Source organism: Lipotes vexillifer, unplaced genomic scaffold (assembly GCF_000442215.2).
Source record: "Lipotes vexillifer unplaced genomic scaffold, Lipotes_vexillifer_v1.1 scaffold1572, whole genome shotgun sequence".
Lineage (NCBI taxonomy): Eukaryota > Metazoa > Chordata > Mammalia > Artiodactyla > Lipotidae > Lipotes > Lipotes vexillifer.
The window spans coordinates 127,533-141,308 of NW_006796604.1; the positions used below are offsets into that span (position 1 = coordinate 127,533).

Here is a 13,776-nt window from a genome sequence, read left to right on the forward strand (position 1 = left end):
ACATCATTTTTTGCAGAAATAGAAAACTCCATCCTAAACTCATATGGAACCTCAAGGGACCCTGAATAAACAATCTTGAAAAAGAAGAACAAAGTTGGAGGTCTCACAATCCCTGATTTCAGAACATATTACAAATCTATGGTAATCAAAACAGTATGGTACTGGCATAAAGACAGACATATAGACCAATGAAACAGAGTAGAGCATCCAGAAATAAACCCTTGTGTATATGGTCAAAGGATCCTTGACAAGAGTGCCAACACCATTCAATGGGGAAAAGACAGTCTTTTCAACAAATGGTGCTGGGAAACTGGATATCCACATGCAAAAGAATGTAGTTGGACCCTTACCTCACACCATATACAAAAATGAACTCAAAATGATTAAAGACCTAAATGTAAGACTTCAAATTATAAAATTCCCAGAAGAAAATGGGAAGCATCATGATACTGGATTTGGTAATAATTTCTTGGATATGACACCAAAAGCACACGCAATGAAAGCAAAAATAAACAAATGGGACTTCAAACTTAAAAACTCCTATGCATCAAAGGATATAAGCAACAGAGTAAGAAGGCGACCTACAGAATGGGAGAAAATATTTGCAAATCATATATCTGATAAGGGATTAATATCCATAATGTATAAATAACTCCAACAACAAAAATTAAAAATAAGATTAAAAAACTTAAGATTAAAAAATGGGCAAAGGACTTGATTAGATATTTCTCCAAAGATGCTATACAAATGGCCAACAAACTTATAGAAAGATGCTCAGCATCACTGATGATTAAAACAAGTATTGGTGAGGATGTGAAAAAACTGGAAGACCTTGTACCCTGTTGGTTGGAATGTAAGTAAAATGGGATTGTCACTTTGGAAAACAGTATAGCAGTTATTCAAAAAATTAAAAATAAAATTACCATAAGATCCAACAATTGGGTATATATCCAAAAGAACTGAAGGCAGGATCTTGAAGAGATATCTGCACACCCACGTTTGTAGCAGTGCTATTCACAATAGCCAAAAGGAAGAAGAAACTCAAATGTCCATCAACAGATGAACAGATTAACAAAATGTGGTGCATCTATACATGTGTGTGTATATATACACATACAGAAATATATATGTATAGACACACGCACACAACGGAGTATTACTAGCCTTAGAAAGAACAGAAATCCTGTCACATGCTACAACGTGGAAGGACAGACCTTAAGGACATTATGGTAAGTGAAATAAGCCAGTCACAAAAAGACAAATACTGGGCTTCTCTGGTGGCGCAGTGGTTGAGAGTCCACCTGCCGATGCAGGGGACATGGGTTCGTGCCCCGGTCCAGGAAGATCCCACGTGCCACGAAGCGGCTAGGCCCGTGAGCCATGGCTGCTGAGCCTGCGCGTCCGGAGCCTGTGCTCCGCAAGGGGAGAGGCCACAACAGTGAGAGAGGCCTGCGTACTGCAAAAAAAAAAAAAAAAAAAAGACAAATACTGTATGATTTCATTTGTATGAGGTATCTAATGTAGTCAAATTCATAGGAACAGAAAGTAAAATGGTGGTTGCCAGGAGCTGGGGGAGGAGGATGGAAGGTTGTTGTTCAGTGGGTATAGTTTCAGTTTTGCAAGATTTAAAAAGTTCTAGAGATTGGTTGCACGACAATGTGAATACACTTAATACTACTGAACTGCACACTTAAAAACAGTTAAGATGGTATATTTTGTTATATGTTTTTTGTCACAATTAAAAATTGCTTAAAAGAAAATTAAATTTCAAATTTGATCCGACAATCTCATTTACCACATTTTCAAGTGCTCAGCTGAATTCCACAGTGCAGCTCTGGAGTATAAATGATTTGTGAGTCGTTTTCTGGCAGTAGGTATTTGCCTAAATATTTAATTGCAAAGAAGTGAAAAGGCAGCCAATAGATCAAATACAGAAAGAAGGCACTAAAAAGACAACAACAAAACCGGTGAGAAATTATAGGTTTTGGATCGTATGATGACAAATCCCTCTCATTTAATCTGTTGGCCAAGGATCAGCTCTCATCCTTCCCTCCTGGAGTGTTAATTTTTGTTTTTATCCGTAACAAGGTATTTTTTTCTTTGGTACACGCTTTTCTCTACCCAATAAATATCCAATGTTTGGGGCCAAAACTGTTCTGCTTAACTATTGCTATCTGTCCACAGCTAGGATCTCTGAGGCACCAAAGTGCTAATGATGGAAGACTTCCCAGACATCAAAGGTAGTTTCACTTCTGGCTTGAAGGGCTGGGGGTCTGATTCAATCATGAATTAAACCTTGACTCCTGAAAGCCTGAAGCGCTTGAAAGAAAACTGCCTGTAGGCAAAGCCATCAAGCTCTCACAACCCTTGCATTACCCTCAAAGGTCTAAGCAAAATCCTTTCAGGTGTTCATCAGCTTTATAAATCTGAATTGCTCTGAGAAGTTAGGATTGAAAAAAATTGTTCCAGCCTTTCATGGGTCATGCTATTGCCATGAGAGAGGAGCAATGAGATCTTCTGGTGGACTGGGAAGTCCTTTAAGACTAAAGTACAACGTCTGAAGACCACAGAACAATGTCTATACATTTCAACGGCTACCAAATAACACAGAGTTTAAATAAAACAAAGAAGAAGAAAGATTCTTGGAGACATACAAGTGACCTCATTGCATTTATAGCATGGTGAAAATTAATGTTAGTTCAGCCACCTTGTCAGAAACAACAGGTACAAATTATATTCTTCACTTGCAAAATGTGAGTCTGTAACACAGCCCAACAGCCTTTCAAGAATTACTTAGTGAATAACTAGTGTTTTCAATTCTTTGTCACTATATATATATTTTTTTTTTTTAACATCTTTATTGGGGTATAATTGCTTTACAATGGTGTTTGTCACTATATTTTAAGACCTGGGCCTTGACACGGATTAGCTAAACAGACAAATGTTCCTTATGTTGCTTTTTAGTGAACCACATTTAGAGTTCAGCCAGCTTCTGGACAGGGTTGGAATAAAACGCAAAGGCAGCAGTCCAGGCCCACTTCCCCTTCAAAGGTTTTCTTACTTTCAAAAATATAGTATGTTGGCATTGCACTTATTTGTATGGAGGCACCCATTTGGCAGTTCAGCCACTCAGACATGCTTGAACAAAGAACAATTTTCATCTTCAAATTCAGATTTTCAGCGGGGAGCAGAATCACCAAGTGGGGAGGAAGTGTGGGGACAGCACCACTCAGCCAGCCAGATTCAAGACTGGTGGGACGGATGGGAGGACGGATGTCACCATCGCCTGGCTTACATCCTCACTGCACCTCGAGGCGGTGTCCACTACGCACAGAAACAGTGCAGACTCGCCAGGCTGCTCCCAACAGCTACTCACCGCTGTGCCGTGAACAGTCCTCCTTCGCGTGGAGCCCTCCGGTGGTGTTACAAAGAATTTTGGTCGCTCCATCGGATTTCTAGAGTGTGCAGCTTTGTAGGGCATGATGTTGATGGGGCTGCAAGATGCTGAACGAGGACACATGGGGGTAACTAGGGTGCAGGTGATTGTTTTACACGCAAGAGTGCCAGAGGAGCAGTTGAAGAAAAGCCAAAAGCAGGATCAGGAAAAGTAGCAAAGCGGAGATAGAGAGAAAAGTAGGGAGAAGATGTTATTACCTAAAGGTATCCAGACCATCATACTCAACTCTCCTCAAGGTCCTATTAGTTTACAGTGTGTCCAAAAGGAGGGCATGTCCAAATGAAAAATCTGGAATATATAAACTATTTGGCTATTTAAATACTTATTAAAGATATAGATGTAAGCCAATAATTACAGAGAGCAATGGTCTTATAGTCCCATAAACAGATGGTTCTGGTAAAATGCGACATTAGTGACAGATAATTTTAAGATAAGGATTGTTTATAATTAGATTTTTCCTAATAGCTTTAAGATGGAACAAACGGTGGAAAGACAGCAAGTGAGCAAGCAGGCAAGCAAGAGATACTGCAACTATTTGGGGAGTAAAATTCAACAACCACTGGGGAAAAAAAGCAACTGAAATTTTAAGATGTTAAATGACCAAGTCTTATCAGGTATTAAGACTTGTTACAAGAATAACTAATAATTTCCAGAAAAAAAAAATTCTGTAAGTGTTTTATCTACTTAAAGGCAAATCAAATGCATGCTTCTGGGTTTTCCCCAAAAGCCAAGGCATTTGATGGTTCATAACAAGCAGCAGAACGTATGGGGAAATGGGATGTCATCATTTAAAACAGTGAAGGGAACATAAATATGTTAGAATTGCCAAAAATAAAGTTGAATCACGAACAGCTGTTGCAGTTTTACTCAAGATGGAAATATTTTTTTGAAAACCACATAGCTTCTCACCATTCACCTTCAAAGGAACACTGTCATTAATCAAGTGATTCTGAGTAACAGTGGGTTTAAAGAAATTCACAGAACACTGCGTAGGTATCAAACATGTGGGTACGAATGTTCCAAGGTTCATTTTCAGATCTCGTCCAGAAATCTTGTTTTCCAGCAAAAAATAAGACAATTAAACATGACTACTGAGGGGAATGCTATGTATCTGGACCATGTTATAAAATGACTTTACCCGACCCTAGACATTGTAGTAGCAACCCTTTAAAGAGACTGTTAGGTCAACTGAATATAACAGTATTAATAAATTAAAAACTCAAAAGTTAACAGGACAAATTCAAGGTAACCTCAATTTCAGAATTATAGTTAAAAATATTTAAGTGCTTTTTTGGTTTAGTCTACAGACAGAAAGTCCATCAGATTGCATCTGTATTCCTGTGTTCTCTTTCATTAAATGCCTTGCAGTATCTTCTGGTTATCACTGAATGGTCAAGGTGGTGAATCGACTGGAAACTGCACTCTCTTCTCCCATCATCTGAAAACAGAACCCTTATTTCTTGGATAAGCTGAAACACTTTGCATTCCCTCAGTTCTCCTTAAAAGGTATATGTCTTACTTCCAAGCTGACATAAAGCTTTGCCTCAGACCTTAATCGTGAAGGAAGTTTCCTTTGTGTTGTGAAGGAGACCCTCTCCTCATTTGGCTTATTGTGATCACAGGGAAAACTGTTGGAAAACAACCTTTTCTCAAGTGCCACAACAAAGCAGTTGCCCTTCCCAGACAAAGAAAGAGTTCATTAATGCAAACCTCTTCCAAGCCAATCAAATGCCTTTAAAGAAGAACATCCTGGCACAAGGCACTTTTGTGGGATTAATGACCAAGAGAGGCACACACAGCCCAGGGCACAGCCAGAGGCCATTAACTGCTCAAGGATCAAGAAACCCTAGATGACAGCCCTGCTCTGAGGCCATGGGTCTGACACTGAAAAAGGAATCAAGCACAGAAATATGATTTCTTTTCCCTCTAGTGGAAAGTAATAATTTCAGGGGTATCTGTGGAGCACTTCCTTGGAGCATTTCCTGAGACCACCGTGGATGTAACCAATCTCATCATGCCTCTGGTTCATTCTTTATTATAGTGCTGAGTCAATGTGAAGGAAAGGAAAAAAATGTCCTTAAACCTACTTAATGTAGTCCATACAAAAATCCTCAAATTTAATTCTTCAAGAAACATCGTCTGGCTAATTCTAAGGATACTACATTTCATGGAATTCATCGCTGTTCTTAACAGCAACTACTGAAAAACCTGAAACCTTTAAATCAATTATTCTAATAATCTTGCCCTTCTGAAGAAATAGGAAGAGCAATGTATGATTGTTGTTTTCTTTTCCCTCCTAGAGTGCCCTCCATATCCCAAAGTAGTTTTATTAAACATTTCTTTTATGGAAATGTCTTTGAGAAATCCTTCCACAATATCTGTATTTCTTTCTACTGTTGGTAGCAAGCATGCATTAATTTAACATATTCAGGATTTTCTATGTGAAATAATGGCTGCAGAGAAAAGATAATGCAGTTCAAGTGGTTGGAGTGCAGCGGAGAGAATAATTACATAGTAGAATAATAACAACATTTATGGAGTGCCTACTACGTGCAGGTAGTATTTGAAACATTTTACATGTGTTAACTCATTTAATCCTGAGTTCTAATAATGACATGTATCATGAATGTATTTTGAAAAATGGGCAAGAAAAAAATCAACCCAAAGCAGTGGTCACAATGGAACATATGAGACTCTGATTTCCAATTTTCAACTGTTCTTATTACTTGTTCTGGGAATTTGCAATCACCAAACACCCTAGGAGTAAGGATGGCTGTTTTGATTTGCTACTGTAACCCTGGCTCTGGATGTAGGTCATCCTCTCGCCAATGGCAACTGGATATGAGGTGAACTCAAGGGACGACACTAAAATGGGAAGACAAGAAAAAATAATCAAGGAGAGCAGATGGAAAAATAAAAGTGATGGGAAAAATGTTTTTGAGGAGATAAGTGTAAGAGACGTTTACATGAATAATTTCAAATGGAAATTTCTAAACACAACAGTTTTGGTTCATTAAATATAGGCTGTTATCAATGCAATAATAGGTAAAATGATCTAAGGAATGTATTAATAAAACAGGCAACTCAAGTAAAGGCTATGTATGCATTGCTTCACACTAAAATACATTATAAAAATGTATCAATTTGTGAAAAGGAGAATGGAAAAGTTGCAAAGTAAAGAAGAGCCAGTTAGCAGATTAAAAAGCACCTTGGTTGAGCACCAAGGAAGGTGGGAAGCTGGGCAAGTCGAATGGGTGGAAAATGAGGAAATGGTGTTGGAAGAGACTAGAGGAATAGTGAAAGAATTGACAAAAGTTAGTGATGACAGAAATAGCAAAGAAAGACAGTTTTTTAGCTGTGAGGCAGTCCTTCAGTATGAAACAACATACAATGTGGAGGTTCAGAAGCATGAGAACCATAAACTATTTAGATCCTATGAATTAGGACTGAAAAGCAGTTTTAAAGGTTTTTCAATTAGCTGGACATAAAGAACAGCTTTCATGACTTATATGAAAGTATGACAAAATGGACATAAAAATAAAGTATCTTGAAATAAACTATAGTTTTTCCTTCAGAAAAATCTCAGATGCAATGTGACAGTTGACAGGAGAGTTACTTTACAGAAAACACAGATCACTGTGGTCCAGCTAGTTGAACGCACAATGGTACAGAGAGCATCACGAGGGTGCCGAGGATAGAAGCACGTTTAAGACCTAGTCCGCCAATTGTCTAAGCGCCTCTGGTATAACTCACTTATTGTCAATCTCTTGTTTTCCGCAGGCAGGTGGTGGGAATGCCTGCACTTGCTTTCTTGACTGCCTCTCAGAGGTACTGTGAGAATTCGGGTTGATACTAGCTCATTGGACACCACAGATGAAAGATATCATAAAACCACCAAGAATTATTATTAAAAAAGAGGGCTAGTGAACATGAAGAGGCTTGCAGAGGCAAAGCCTTTTTAAAGGGAGCTTTATGAGGAGGCTATGCAATTCCCCACGTGCCAAACATGAGGGCTGGTTACACAGATACACCAATTGTGCCCAAAGATATTTGGGAAAGTCAAAATCAACTCACCATGAGAGAGACACTGCCAAAAGCCTAATATGTATCTTTCTTTCCAGCTAGATGTAGAGTCTATACTAACTTCTCATTAAACGAATTGGCTCATTCAGGGGTGTTTTATATTTCAAAAAAGTAGAGGAGTTATAACTAATTACAATAACTAGTACTTGGCACATTTTACATATTTTCAAAGTATGTAACAAATAAGAACACTGTAATTAGCCTTCTCCACAACTCTTTATAGAGTTTTGAAAGGGTACTATTCCTTGATTATAGATAAAAGACTAGCCCAGGGAGGATAAGTGACTAGTCCACAGCTACACTATGAAACGCTATGCTTAAATCGGCTTGTGCCTTGAGTTTATCCCCAGGCCCACAAATTAGTATTAGATATTAAATTATTTCTACCTTTGATCATCTGCTCAGATGCAGGGGCAGAAAGAAAGGTGGGTAAGGGATAGGATTTTCTGGTAACACTATGAACAGACAGAAGCCTCTGAAGCCATCTGATCACAGGGAGGGGCATCCTTTACCTGCCCGGCATCTGGTGTCCAGATAAGATGCTAAGACGGATGCTCAGAGGAAACGATACCAGGGGCATGAAACCAACACCAACAGACACATTTCCAATGCCATTCCACCAGGGGGAGAAGCACGCGATGGGAAAAATTGAGACGGGATTAGATGAAGATGGGTGGCTTAGAGATGCTTCTAAAGGAGGACTTTACCTCACAGAGAAAGTTGCACCTTGACAGTTTTACCTGTATCTCCAGACAAGGCAGCTGTGCTTTTACTTCTGGCCAGGAACGAATGTGTGGGCGTCAGCAATCTGTTAACCACGCTGCTCTCCCATGGGCTGAGCTGCAGGCGGCGAGCTAAACGTCACCACATAAGTGAGATGTTAGAAGCATTCTTTCCAGGGGCGAGGGGGTGCAAGGCATCACCCCTATTGCTCCCACACGCCGGGCCTTCGCGAGAGACCTCGACAGAGACCAGGCTGTCCGGGGAGGAAGCTGGTGGAGAGTCAGGGCAGGAGGGACTCTGCTCAAAGGAGCAGCTATTCCATGAGGTGCCTCTCTTCAAGATGTTAAGTTTGTGGCAGGTTCTGTATTAGTTTTATGGACACAGATTTTGCTAACCACCCTCCTATGGATCCAACAGGTAACAAAACAGAAGAACCATTTCCAGCAGGTTTGGCATGTATCTCTGAGTCTGTCGAACCCATCTGCCCTCATCAGGATGGGCGGTGAGCAGACAGCACACACCTCAGCCAAAAGGCGTCCTAAGTACCCTGAATGTCAACTTCAACAAAGGCTTTGCCAGCTTCATGCAAGGCTGGAAATATGTGGATAGAGAAAAGGTCTCCATTAAATTTTGCTACATCTCCATGAATTGCTACTTGGGCAACTGGAGGAAATTAGATATAATAAAGTGAAAGAGGACTCATGCAAAGTTCTATGTAAGTTTTTCTTTTGACTTTCCCATTTAGCAAGCAAGTTCTTTCAGGTCCCTGGTTTGGCAACAACATAAAAATTCTGATGGAGGATAAGGGTAAAGCTGAAGATAAAATTAAGATAGAAAAGACAAAATTCAATATAATCGTAATGTCAGAAATTACTAGTGGGTGTGCAAAGAGTCAAGAAAATAAATTTAAAATGATGCAATGAAGTGGAGTCCCAAATTGTACTGGGGCTTCGCAAGACCACTGTTAGGAAATGCATGCTAATTATAAATCAATTACTTTGCTTATACTGTTAGCTTCCAGTGACGGTCCATGAAAACATAGAAGTTACTTTCCAAAGATATCAGGAAAGAAGCTTGCAAAATCCTACAAATATCACTAAAATAAAGTGATCATATACACGTGACCCTTGAACAATACAGGTTTGAACTGTGCACGTCCACTTATGCGTGGATTTTTCCACATTTTATATTTCCCAATAAATATACAGTTGGCCCTCGGTATCCATGGATGCAGAACCGGCAGATGCGGAGGGCTCACTATGGAACTTCAGCATCTGAGGACTTGGGTGTCTGCGGTGGCTCCTGGAACCAACCCTCTGCGGATACTGAGGGAGGACTGTATCTCTATTTTAGAATACACTTCCAAGTTGCTTATAAAAGTCTTTCAAACTGTCTAAACCTGACGAGGCCACTTCTGTTCTGCACCATAAACAGCAGGTGCAAGTCCTCTGGTCTCTGGAGCAACTGTCCTTATAATAATTTTTTATATATGTTATATTTTAAAGAAATGACTTCTGAATTCTAGGAAATTAGTTTTAGTTAATAGAAGCCATCCGATGTTAAAGGCTGTTGTAGAAAATATCCGCTCCTATTTGAAAGGAAGTACCAACCTCCAATAAGTACGTTAATTATCGGACTTTATTTTAAAAGAGTAGCTTTACTTTAAAAGAGTAGCTGGTGAATTTAAGAATTAGTGAATTCTTTATAAGAATTTCTGTTTATTGGGAGAGTCTTCATGGTTAAATTCAACCTGCTGACAAATAAAAAGATCTGTTATAAAAACTATTGTAATAGTTACAGTTAGTAGAATGCACAGTAGGATAAGTGCTATTATAAACTATAGTATGGCAGTGTGTGTGTGTGTGTATGTGTATCAACAGCAGAATATAGTCTAACCTAAAATTAGAATACATTCAGAGAATTAAATCAGTGGGAAAAGTGATTAGGATTAAACTAAAATCTTCACTAGAATTGTATTTTCAGTAGATGATAAAGGGAAGAAGAGGTGAATGTTTCCTTTTCTTAGATAAACTCTGTAGGATGACTGGCTTAGAACTGCAGAGATGGTTTATCAATGAAAAGCCATGTCTTTTTTTCCCCCTTGATTGAGAAGCTCAATTACTTTATTTCTGTTGGTCTTTAAGGCATCAGCCAAAGAATCTGCCTCAAATGAAGATCACTAAACACTCTCTTTGACTGGTGTTTAAAGCAAATCCAAAGAGATTTGTTTTATAACTTCGAAACTGTGAATGAAAGATTTTGCGAGGAGAAACACTTCCACTTCTATCACGTTCATAACTATGCTCTGAGCAAGAGAGAAACAGATCTCTTCCATAACTTTTTAGTAAAGGTTAGTACAGGAGAGTTACTTTATTGTTTTTTTTTTTTTTTTTTTTTTTTTTTTTTTAACTTAGAGAGGCCTAATCGTGAGATGATAAGCTCCGGAAGGAAAGGTACTAATTCCCATGAAACAACTATAGTATTGATCCTACGTAAGCACTTAAAATGAGATATTGACAATTCCCATAAAAGACCATCTGGTCCAAGGACACAATCAAACATTAGAGATATCTGTGTTACCCTGTTCCTTCACAAGCAGGAAATCACTATTCAGTTCCAGATGATGGGTGCCATGCAGAAATCAGGCAAGTGTTGCCACATCCTGACCTAAATGTTATATGAAATCTTACATTTTTTAATATGATGGCAATTAATTAGACCTAAAACAGGAACAAAAAACCCCTGCTCTGGTCAAACAGAACACGTGGGCAGGATTCAGCTTTAGGTCCTCCACCATGTCCTCTAATCTAGATTCTGGGGAAAAAAATGTATGAACTAATTTTCAGCAAGGAGTAGCCAATTTCCTTCTTAACTTTTTTCAAACGCCCTATTCTTCTTCCTTGAGAAAAAAGCTGGTTAAGCAGGAAGCTTAAGATAATATGCAATACACATTTTTAATGCAAAAATTTCCAGGGGCAATATTCTCTCTGTTGCAGTGATTACAGAAATCTTTGGTAGTCAGGGGTTTCCTTTAACTCGGGCATTTTATCAGTTTGTGTGACACTATATTCAGGTGTGATGATCAACATACTTAAAAACTGGTGGGGCAAGGCACCAGTGGAGCTCTACTAGTAGAGCTAGTAGGTAACACTCTGTAGGGCCTGGGGAAGCACAGCTGGGGGAAGTGGATATTTACCAACTGGTATGGAAATATTCCAGCATTTTGAATAACCAGCAGAGCATTCCAGCTGAATGTCAACTTTAATAGTATCAGAGCTTCAGTTTAATATCAGCTTTAAGGCCTGTGCTGCAGGGCTGAGAAAGCTCAAACAATCTAGTAATGGTGTACACTCTCTATGATCAGACTGTAAAAGCCTCTAATAATTTGATAAGAATGCTCTCTACTTTGATAATAAAGCATAATCGAATTTAAAAAATAGCAGAAAAGAAATTATACTAACTAAATTACTTAAATCTCTAAATTAGAGAAGTTCAAATGCAGAAGCTTTCTATTCTCATTAAAAGACAGAGCCCTCTCACTGTGCTAGGGTTCTGCCTAACTTAAAAAAAAAAAATCGCTTCCTGGACCACACGGGAGCCCCTGGATGAAGCGGATCTTTCTTCCAGGCTGGCCTCGTCAGTTACACCAGAACTGGTTCACAGTTCTTTTGATAAGGGCAGAGGAGACATGGAACCCGTAACCTTAGTGCTCTCCCCCTTATCCTTTTAGCCCAGCTTAGCACTGGGTTTTATAGGCCTGCACCATGATTCAAGGGGCAATTTCCCTGCCCCAGCTATGAACTAACTGCTTATTGAACTGCCCCTGACCCTTAACCTCACCCAGAGGAAGAGTGCATGGAGTCAGGATTGATGTAAGGAAGGACATCCATGAAGGAGAGAACTACAAACGCAGTGCAGAACAACATGGGTTGGGAGCTGGTGATCTCTGTTCTAGTCCCTCTACTCCAGCGATTAACTTGTAGGATTTGAAGTCAGGCCCTTCACCTCTTAGGGGCTCTGTTATCCCAACTGAAGTAGATGAGCCAACCAACAAATTTTTCCCAGTTCTAAGATCCAATTACTTAAGAATATTCAATCAGATATTGTCATGCAGAGTCTACAAAACATCTTATTTCTAGTTGACACAGCACTGTCAATCCACAGAAGTGTGGATAGTATTCTGTTCGGTTTATTGCCCATCTGCCTACCCCCAACCTTGCCCCAGTTTCGGCTATGGGATTGTAGGAGGCAATAAGCCAAGGTTTAACTGAAAACTGCCGTAAGTCCCAGTTATAGTTTGTCTTAGACCCACGTTCACAAAAATATAAAATTCAAGTGCTAAGTGACCAATCCCAAAGAAAAGATGAATACACAACTGTTAAGAATAGCATGCTATATTTTACGTTATTTTAAGGGAATTGGTTTGAAAATAAAGGCTACTTATGAAAGGAACTTCAATTCATAATACTTTTCTCTAACATATAAAAGGCCATTAATTTAACTACATGTCTAATATCAATGATTTAGGCAAACTAGGTTAAAAAAAATGATTTAGGTTAAAAGGCAAGAATAGGCAGTTGATTCATTTACTGCTTTAAGAGATTAATTAAAACATCAACGCATTATATTGTACATAACAATGACACCATAACTTTTATACAATACAAAATATACAAATACACATACACACATATAGAACATGCACACATTACATCCTTTTTAAAGACTATAAACACTTCAAAACCAATCAGTTTCTTAATAAAGCACTCAAAGTAACCACAGTTTGTTACTTTCAAAGAGTATGTGTTTTTATATTGCACAATAATTCTTTGGTTTTTTAAATTTAAAATCATTTTAGTTATGTAAAACAAGTAGCTTATCTTAAAAGCTCGATTTTTCATTCTATGATACGCAGATATGTAAAATAAAACTTTCATTTCATAAGTAACTCAACATTCATGTACTGTAAATCCATGGGATGAATGAAACTCAAAATTCAAATAAAATGTTAATTGGAGGACTACGAATATTGAAATTTTTAGGAGGCTTAAATAATGATGTTCTTGAAGTTAGGCCAAATCCCTTTAAATGAATGGACACCAGAAAACCAGTCACGCACACACAAGAAATGCAGTAAGAAAGGTTTGGTTAAAGGAGAAATAAATTAGCAAAATGAAATCTATCAACATGAATCATTTAAAAAGGTCTTTTAGAAAGTTAAAGCCTGGAATTCCCCAAGTACAGATGAAAAGTCAAAGACAATCTGATTGAAGTGAAATAAATGTTCATAGCAAAGATTATTTGCATGTTGGTGGATAAGTGGGTGATTTCTGGAGCTGTAAACTCATGTACTAAAAACTTGAGAGAAGCACCGCTTTCATCACTGCTAAATGCAATCATTCAGCCAAGCTCTAAAATGAGAACCGTTCTTGTCGCAAGGAAAATGCCGCTCAGACGTTTATTGCTTTTTAACTCTGAAGTTTTTTTCTTCCTATTTAAGAAACGTAGGGAAA

At 38.5% G+C, this 13,776-nt stretch overlaps 1 protein-coding gene across 1 annotated transcript in view; it reads right to left on the reverse strand.

The window, feature by feature from the left end:
* The window catches only part of MAP7 (microtubule associated protein 7), a 156,023-nt gene that overhangs the window by 18,398 nt on the left and 123,849 nt on the right, over positions 1 to 13,776 (reverse strand). The window contains exons 7-8 of the mRNA XM_007468744.1: positions 8,281 to 8,394; positions 3,377 to 3,504 (exon numbers count right to left, since the gene is read on the reverse strand). Coding sequence (XP_007468806.1) covers positions 3,377 to 3,504; positions 8,281 to 8,394 — 242 coding nt within the window. The remainder of the gene's footprint in view (positions 1 to 3,376; positions 3,505 to 8,280; positions 8,395 to 13,776) is intronic.